At 49.5% G+C, this 9,820-nt stretch overlaps 1 protein-coding gene across 1 annotated transcript; it reads right to left on the bottom strand.

The window, feature by feature from the left end:
• Window positions 1-1,705: 1,705 nt before the first annotated feature.
• vcam1b (vascular cell adhesion molecule 1b) lies at window positions 1,706-9,528 on the bottom strand. The gene is made up of 10 exons (XM_035646736.2): window positions 9,391-9,528; window positions 7,722-8,024; window positions 7,332-7,637; window positions 6,886-7,182; window positions 6,524-6,793; window positions 6,016-6,294; window positions 4,951-5,253; window positions 4,050-4,319; window positions 3,179-3,439; window positions 1,706-2,141 (listed from the first exon to the last, which is right to left on the bottom strand). The coding sequence occupies exons 1-10, from the start codon at window positions 9,425-9,427 to the stop codon at window positions 1,981-1,983; spliced, it is 2,487 nt and encodes an 828-aa protein (XP_035502629.2). The 5' UTR covers window positions 9,428-9,528; the 3' UTR covers window positions 1,706-1,980.
• Between the last annotated feature and the right edge of the window lie 292 nt (window positions 9,529-9,820).

The following is a 9,820-nucleotide window of genomic DNA, read 5'->3' as shown; positions in this document are numbered from 1 at the left end:
GTGATTTACCACGGTTACAAGTGAAACAGCTTAAGACGACTGACAACCAGGGTTTAACCTGAAGTTACCATGGTTACCACACATCCTGCTTTACTGTGCAGGGCCCAGGTGTGAGGACCAGGACCAGGACCAGGACCTTCTTTACATGTAGAGGCTCCTCATTCGAGCTGATGTCTGACAAGTTTTGTGTCGGTATCAGACCCAGGATCAGGATCAGAACCAGGATCAGGTCCATATGGTTCTGGAGACGAGCTGCTGCTGGAGGACGACACTCAGCTCAGGAAACAACGAGCTCAGCTCCTCTTCTCAGACAGGAAATACCAACAGAGCAGGAGATTAAAATGACAAGACGCAGCAGAACAGCACACAGAGGTCAGAGTTCACAGAGGCCCAACACGACTGAAAAACACCAGATGGACCAAGACACACATTTATCAACTGAGCGGGGTCTCCCGAGCACGGGACCAGGGGCGCCAAGGGTCATGGGGGGTGATTGTGTAATATCTGTTCATCATCAGTGATAGAAATCATCAACACAACAATTACAACGCAAAACTACCACCAGGACAAGGACCTGGACCACAGCCAGAGCCAGGACCAGAGCCAGAGCCAGGATCTGGACCAGGACCAGAGCCAGGACAAAACAACCACACACGACACACACACACACACACACACTTACTTCCTGGCTCTGTCTAACGAGCTGAACGAATGGATGAAGGTTTTCTCTCATTGGCTCCTCAGCCCGTCGTCATGGCAACAGGATTCAGAGAGGTGTGAAAGAGGGACAGAAACATGAACATATTAATATTCAGTTTAGTGCTTTATTGATGGTTTGACATTAGAGGAAAATCAAAAACAGTTTTTTACATAAAAAAGGGTTATTTTTCTGAGATTTTATTGATTATTAGTTTCATTACAGAAAAATGTAATGCATCCATATTGTTTCGTGACTAAAATAAAAAAAATGGTGTCGCTGACATTCTGTTTGATTGTGGCTGGAGAAGAAGATCTGAACTCTTCTTCTTCCTCTGTTTGAACAGCACTGTAGCGTCTCCATGGTTACCAGCTGGGATGTCCAGAAGACTTCAGTCAACTTAATGTGAAGGAAGTGAACACACGTGAACACACACACACACGTGAACACACACTCGTGAACACAAACACACACACTCGTGAACACACATGAACACACTCATGAACACACCCTCGTGAACTCACACATGAACAAACATGAACACACACACACATGAACACACGTGAACACACACACACGTGAACACACACTCGTGAACACACACACACACACACACACACACACTCGTGAACACACATGAACACACACTCGTGAACACACACATGAACAAACATGAACACACACACACATGAACACACACACATGAACACACACTCGTGAAGACACAAACACACACACTCGTGAACACACATGAACACACACTCATGAACACACACATGAACAAACATGAACACACACACACATGAACACACACTCGTGAAGACACAAACACACACACTCGTGAACACACACATGAACAAACATGAACACACACACACATGAACACACACTCGTGAAGACACAAACACACACACTCGTGAACACACATTAACACACTCATGAACACACCCTCGTGAACACACACATGAACAAACATGAACACACACACACACACGTGAACACACACTCGTGAAAACACAAACACACACACTCGTGAACACACAAGAACACACACTCGTGAACACACACATGAACACACTCGTGAACACACACATGTGAACACCCACACATGAACACACATGAACATACGTGAACATTCTTGTGGCCGTCTCAGTCTCAGTTGTAAAATGTAAGTAAGCGGCAGTTTGTGAACGTCAGAGTCTTTCAGCTGCTGGAGCCTTGATCACAGGAGCCTGCTGGGAAATGACGTCACATGTTCGTGTGTGAGGTCACAGTTTGACACCTCAGGCCGAGGATGGAGCCGACTGGGGCAGCTGGTAGAACCCTCTCTTCCTGGATCTCCTCAGGGCGTCTAGCAGCAGCGCGGCTGCGGCTGCGGCAGCAGCGACGCAGACGACTATGATGATGACGATGCTGAGACCAGGAGGAAGGCTGCTGCTCCTCTCTGTGGACCAGACGACAAAATGTTTCTGTCACAAGATCGTCAACAAACAGATAAATCAGAAACAGAGAAACGGTCTGAACTGGTCTGAACCAGTCTCAACCGGTCTGTACTGGTCTGTGCAGGTCTGTACCGGTCTGTACTGGTCTGAACCAGTCTGTACAGGTCTGTGCAGGTCTGTACTGATCTGAACCAGTCTGTACAGGTCTGACCAGGTCTGACCAGGTCTGTGCAGGTCTGAACCAGTCTGTGCAGGTCTGAACCTGTCTGTACTGGTCTGTACAGGTCTGAACTGGTCTGAACAGGTTTCAACAGGTCTGTACAGGTCTGTACAGGTCTGAACAGAGTGAACAGGTCTCAAATGGTCTGAACAGGTCTGTACAGGTCTGAACGGAGTGAACCGGTCTGTACTGGTCTGTACTGGTCTGAACCAGTCTGTACAGGTCTGTGCAGGTCTGTACTGATCTGAACCAGTCTGTACAGGTCTGACCAGGTCTGACCAGGTCTGTGCAGGTCTGAACCAGTCTGTGCAGGTCTGAACCTGTCTGTACTGGTCTGTACAGGTCTGAACTGGTCTGAACAGGTTTCAACAGGTCTGTACAGGTCTGTACAGGTCTGAACAGAGTGAACAGGTCTCAAATGGTCTGAACAGGTCTGTACAGGTCTGAACGGAGTGAACCGGTCTGTACTGGTCTGTACAGGTCTGACCAGGTCTGTGCAGGTCTGAACCAGTCTGTGCAGGTCTGAACCGGTCTGTACTGGTCTGTACAGGTCTGAACTGGTCTGAACAGGTCTCAACAGGTCTGTACAGGTCTGTACAGGTCTGAACAGAGTGAACAGGTCTGTACAGGTCTGAACGGAGTGAACCGGTCTGTACTGGTCTGTACAGGTCTCAACTGGTCTGAACAGGTCTCAACTGGTCTGAACAGGTCTGTACAGGTCTGAATGGAGTGAACCAGTCTGAACTGGTCGGATCCGGTCTAAACCGGTCTGAACTGGTCTGAACAGGTCTGAACTGGTCTAAACCGGTCTGAACTGACCTGTGACGCTGATGCTGAACAATTTGACCTGGTATCCGAGCTCGTTGGTGACGTTGACCTGGTACAGCCCAGAGTGTCTGGCGGTGACGTTGACCAATAGGAAGCAGCCGGTTTCTGAATGTCTCTTGGTCCCGTCCGTCACTTTCCTCAGGCTGATGGCCGATGGGGGGAAGCTGATGGTTCGGCAGCATACGGTGATGTCTTGTCCCTCCTGGACCACCGGCGACGGCAGGACGAGGACGCTGGTGTTCCTCGGAGGAGCTGAACCACAGGAACAGGAAGTCATGTGATCAGAGAACTCCGATACAATATCTATAAATATTTATTGATTTCAAATATTTCAAACAAAAAATTGTTTTCACAAACTTCTGGTCGAGCAGTCCCAGGATGCTAAGGTACGTAGCGCAAAGGCTGCTCATCACATTAAATATGATATTAATAATCACTGTTCTGTTGCAAAGGATGAACAACATGAATATGAATATGAATATGAACCTGAATCAATCAATCGATTGACTGAAAGTTGTATTTGTTTGTTGTGTGTGTGTGTGTGTGTGTGTGTGTGATAGTGGTGTGTGTGTGTGTGTGTGACTAATTTAAACCTCTACATGGAAACTGATAAACTTCTGTAGATAAAGAGAAGCAGCTTCTGATTGGACGAACTTCCTGTGCCCCCCCCCCCCCCCCCCCACCACGAGATGAACCTGTTGACCACTGTTTGACCTTTAACCTACACATCATCAGCTGATACTGGACGATGGGTCATGTGACTGATGATGACATCACAGCAGAGATGGTCTGCACCCCCTCTGCCTTCAGATTCGACTTTGACCTTCCATTTTAGAAACAGATTAAGGATAAAAGAGCTGACCTTTGACCCTGACGGAGCTGGACACCAGCTCGGCTCCGTACTGGTTGGAGGCCTCACACTGGTAGTGGGCGGAGTCTTCCAGGTGGGCGGACGAGAGGCTGAAGTACAGCGAGGAAGAGGCGGTGTCGCTCCTGTGAAGCTCCGCCCCCTCCCTCCTCAGAACCAGAGTGGGGGGCGGAGCTCCATCTGACCGGCAGCTGACCGTAACCTGCTGACCCTCCACCACGAACTCACCTGGACTCACGGAGATGGAGGTGTTGGTGGGCGGAGCTGTGGGGAGGGACAGGTGTTAGAACTGAGCAGAGACCAGTGTCGTCTAATGAGAGTCGCAACAACACGGTTCACTCCACCAGCCGGGTCATAGAGCCTCTCAATGGATCAATGGATCAATGGATCGTTTCAATAATCAGATTGTTTTTTATCAACACATCTGAATCTAATCAACATGTTAGTGGATTATGATTTATGATCATTTATGATTTAAAAAAACGTATTGACTGACTACTTTATTGTCAATCGATACATTTATTGACAATTTATTACCAAAGCTCACAGTTCTGTCTCTGAACTATCTAGAGTCGAAATTGTGGACTTCTGTTGTCGTGACTCTCATTGGACGACTCTGGCACTGAGAAAGAGACAAGGGGGCGGGGCCAACAATGACCACTTACTCCTCGGACCATCTGAGACAAAGATTCAGGTTTAATGAAAATTGAAGATTAATCCCTCAGATTAAAAAAATCTGAGATTAATGAAATCCTGAATCAGACGTGGTGTTACGACTAAATGTTCCTCCTGCACTGAGTAAAAGGTTCCACTCACATGACCTCCACCTGACCTCGGGAGGTCTCATGTGACGATACTAACGAAGCTGAACGACCGGTTCTGGACTGGGACTCACAGTGGACCTGCAGATGGACACTCGTCCTCCTGGACGTCCACACATCTCCGTCCTCCGTCAGCAGCTCTGCTCTGCAGGTCAGGACCTGCTTCTCCGCCTCCACCCGGTGCTGAAGAACAGACGAGATGTTCTGTAAAGAACCCGAGAACCCGTAGGACTCGGACGTCAGCGTCGTGTTCCCTGAGAGCCACCGGATCCTCAGCGGATTGGTGGAAAAGACATTGATGACATCACAGTTAAGGATGGCCTGCTGACCCAGCGGGACGGGACCAGGATCCATCAGAACCGGATCAGACGGAAACGCTGCAGGAGACCGAAGAAACACAAGGTCAAAGGTCACTGGAATAAATCATCGCAACAAAAAGAAAATGTGATGATGATGACATCACTTGTCTCTGTGACGGGTCAACAGAAAAGGTTATTGATCCCAGTTGTTAATCATCGGGTTGATGAGTTCGTGTTTGTGTGTGAACGTCAGAGTTACAGTGATGAAACTTGCACACACACACACACACACACACGCACACACACACACACACACTCTCAGAGCTGTCTTCAATCTGATGAACAACACAGGAAATCACACAACATGGCAAAGAAGCCAAATACACACACACACACTCCTTCACACTTCAGCGCACAAACACACACACACACACATGCACACACACACACACACACACACTTAAAAGGAGGAGTGTGTGTGTGTGCGTGGGTGTGTGTGTGTGTGTGTGTGTGTGGGAGGAAACGTTCCTGCGCTGTGAACTAAAGTGAAACTCTGTGAACTTTGACCTCTCAGGGCTGAATGTGTCCAAACAAACTGCAGCTGACGGGACTCTGAATGTCAGACTGACTTCATTCTCTGTTGAAGTGTAATATACAACATATATATATAGATCATATATCATATATGTTGCATGTAGATCATGTGTATATATATATTTATATATTTATATACATGCAACATGAGTTTGTTGCGTGAACAGGAAACAGGTGATGACAGATCTTCAAATGAAAGGACAGACGATGACATCACCAAAAGCTGGTGTCAGGTGAGTCACTCACAGTAGACGTGGACCTCGGTGGTTCTGGTTCTGATGACTGAGTCGCACTGGGCCTCGCAGCTGTAGCATCCCTGGTCCCGGAGGTCCAGGTCCCGCAGGTGGAGCTGGGACCGTCTGTCCTGCTGCTGCGTGCTCTGGAGGACGACCCTGTCCCGGTCTGTCCTCCTCCAGGTTAGGGAGGGGGGGCGGACACATCCGGACGCTCTGCAGGTCAGGACCAGAACCGAACCGCGCTCTGCAGCAGAGACTGGACGACTCACCTCCAGCTGCAGAGGGTGAACTGAACCAGATGAACCAGATCAATCAGGATCAATCAGCAGATTGATCAGCTGATCTAAACAGGATCAATCAGCTGATTGATCAGGAAGTGAAGCCTTACATGGATTTCTATGGATTAATATTTGTTTGTCAACATTCGTCAAATATGAACACGTTAACTAATTTAACAAATAATCAATTATTGATCGTTCGATCATCAAAAATAACAAAGTGATTATTAGGTCTCTGACCTTTGACCCTGACAGAGCTGGACACCAGCTGGGCTCCATACTGGTTGGAGGCCTCACACTGGTAGAGGCCGGAATCTTCCACCTGGACAGACGAGAAGCTGAAGGACAGCAAGTAGGAGGCGGGGTCAGTCCTATGAAGCTCCACCCCCTCCCTCCTCAGAACTAGCGTGGGGGGCGGAGCTCCGTCGGAGTGGCAGGTGATCGTGACATGCTGACCCTCCACCACATCCTCACCTGGACCCACGGAGATGGATGTGTTGGTGGGCGGAGCTGTTGGGGGGGACAGGTGTTAAAACTGACAAAGAGACAAGGGGGCGGGGCCACCAATCCCCCACAATTCCTTGTGTTCACTGAGCTCTGACCGTGAACAGTGACGTCCACTGCAGCCGTCCGGTTTCCTTCGCTGTTCTGGGCCTCGCACTCGTAGCGTCCGGCATCAGATAGACTCACTGCCGCAAAGACCAGCTGATGACCTTGACCTTGATCTTGACCTTGACCTTGACCTTGACCTCGACCTTGCGGCAGAGACCGACCGTCTGTCGACCGGAGCCTCCAGATGATCGTTGGTTCTGGATTTCCCTCCGCTGAACATGTGAGAGCGAGCGGAGCGTCCACCATCACGAGTACAGAGTCCGAGATCCAAGTCACAACAGGAGCATCTGCAGAGGATTCAGACAGAGGTCAGGGCCCCGAGAACTGGACCAGGGACCGAGAACTGAACCAGGGCCCCAAAATCTGAAGCAGGTCCCAAAGAACTGTATCAGGGCCCCAAAATCTGAACCAGACAAACACCAGGACTCAGACTCACAGAGCAGGTTGAGGGGGATGGTGGTCTCTCTGGTCCTGGTCTCAGCTGGCAGGTGGGGAAGGTTCAGCGTGGCCCTGCAACTGATGTTGGCCCCTGAATCCTGGATCTGAGGAGTGAACCTGTATTCGGACCGGACGGAGCTGGACCAGGGTTCTCCGACGACGCTCTGCAGGATTCTGTCCCTGCTGGACCAGGTGAGGTTGAGCAGCTGAGAAGGGTAAACATCTGACACCTGACAGGTCAGGGTCGACTCCGCCCCCATTCTCAGCTGGTCCTGACCTCGGACCAGAGGGGCTGATGGGAAGGCTGGACCAGAAAACATGGACTTAAAATCAGGACACACCTTGTGTGTGTGTGTGTGTGTGTGTGTGTGTGTGTGTGTAAACTCACAGTAAATGTTCACGGAGATGATTCTCTGAATCTTGTCTCCTCCACAGACGACTTTGCAAAGCAACGCGCCCTCATGCTCAATCATCACGGGGTCAAAGGTCATCACAGACCGGGTCCTGTTGGTGGTCACGGCGGCGGTCAGAGGTCGGTCCTCCAGTCGAGACCAGGAGAAGCTCGGCATCATGGGACAGTCCTGAACCGAGCAGGCCACCTGCTGACGCTCCCCCAGTCGGAAGAGAGGCTGTTTGGGAAACATGTCGACACGCAGACCCTGAACGCACCACGATGACATCAGCAACACAGCTGAGGAGACAAACAACAACAACAATTGAGTGAACAGGGGCCAAAGGAGTGAACAGGAGTGAACAGGGGCCAAAGGAGTGAACAGCAGTGAACAGGGGCCAAAGGAGTGAACAGCAGTGAACAGGGGCCAACAGGAGTGAACAGGGGCCAACAGGAGTGAACAGGAGTGAACAGGGGCCAACAGGAGTGAACAGGAATGAACAGGGGCCAAAGGAGTGAACAGGAGTGAACAGGGGCCAACAGGAGTGAACAGGAATGAACAGGGGCCAACAGGAGTGAACAGGGGCCAACAGGAGTGAACAGGAGTGAACAGGGGCCAACAGGAGTGAACAGGAATGAACAGGGGCCAAAGGAGTGAACAGGAGTGAACAGGGGCCAACAGGAGTGAACAGGAATGAACAGGGGCCAAAGGAGTGAACAGGAGTGAACAGGGGCCAACAGGAGTGAACAGGAGTGAATAGGAGTGAACAGGGGCCAACAGGAGTGAACAGGAATGAACAGGGGCCAAAGGAGTGAACAGGAGTGAACAGGGGCCAAACGAGTGAACAGGGGCCAACAGGGGTGAAAAGAAGTGAACAGGGGCCAACAGGGGCCAACAGGAGTGAACAGGAGCCAACAGGAGTGAACAGGGGCCAACAGGAGTGAACAGGGGCCAACAGGAGTGAACAGGAATGAACAGGGGCCAAAGGAGTGAACAGGAGTGAACAGGGGCCAAAGGAGTGAACAGGGGCCAACAGGGGTGAAAAGAAGTGAACAGGGGCCAACAGGGGCCAACAGGAGTGAACAGGAGCCAACAGAAGTGAACAGGGGCCAACAGGAGTGAACAGGAGTGAACAGGGGCCAACAGGAGTGAACAGGAGTGAACAGGAGCCAACAGGAGTGAACAGGAGTGAACAGGAGGACAACAAAGTTGAGATGCACCTTAGCCTAGCTTAGCATAAAGCCTCATGTTCTCTGCAGAGGAACTGAACAATAAAACAGCAAAAACTAAATTGCTTGGTTTTATGGTTTTCTATATTTTGTTTTCTATCACTGTGTGATGTCGATCAATCACTGACAAACCCCGCCCAACTCATCAACATCTGGACACAAAAATAAATGCATGAAAAAATGGGGGTTAGGGTTAGTAAATTAAAGCAGAAATAAAAACACAAGTCTATTTATGAATTCATTCATGTATAATCTAGTCGCTCTCTTCTTCATGTGAGAAAATAAAACACGAAGAAAATTTATGTGAAATAAAAAGTTAAATATAAATAAACCTCCAGTCACATGACGTGAGAAACACGTTAATCATGAAGCAGATTCTGTGAATCATTATTATCATCATTATTATTATTATTAAGAAATAATAAAACAGTCTCACCTGAGATGAAGCTGCTGCAGACGCACGGCGCAGACATGACGAGTGGATCACAGATCACAGATCAGAGAAACGTTTCCTCTGTGTCGATGTTTCAGAGTCTGAAGAAGAAAATGAGCTCGAGACAGAAACACACTGAATCAGCCCCCCCCCCCCCCCCCCCCCCCCCCCGCGTCACGCCCCCTCTCTTTGTCTGCGCTCAGACTACAGACCAGGGCGCCCTCTGCTGGACAGACAGGAACCGGCACTGACACATTTCTCCTCCATTTGAACCTTTACACGTGTGTCTGTGTATTTGTGTGTGTGTGTCTGTGTATCTGTGTGTGTGTGTGTTTATCTCTGTGTGTGTGTGTGTGTGTGTGTCTGTGTTTATCTGTGTGTGTGTGTGTTATAAACTAGCAGTTAAAGTCATTGAGGTTCTGATCTGGATCCT

The sequence above is a fragment of the Scophthalmus maximus genome, chromosome 13 (genome assembly GCF_022379125.1).
Source record: "Scophthalmus maximus strain ysfricsl-2021 chromosome 13, ASM2237912v1, whole genome shotgun sequence".
Lineage (NCBI taxonomy): Eukaryota > Metazoa > Chordata > Actinopteri > Pleuronectiformes > Scophthalmidae > Scophthalmus > Scophthalmus maximus.
The sequence above is the reverse complement of the archived record's forward strand: the minus strand, read 5'-3'. Positions and strand labels throughout refer to the sequence as shown.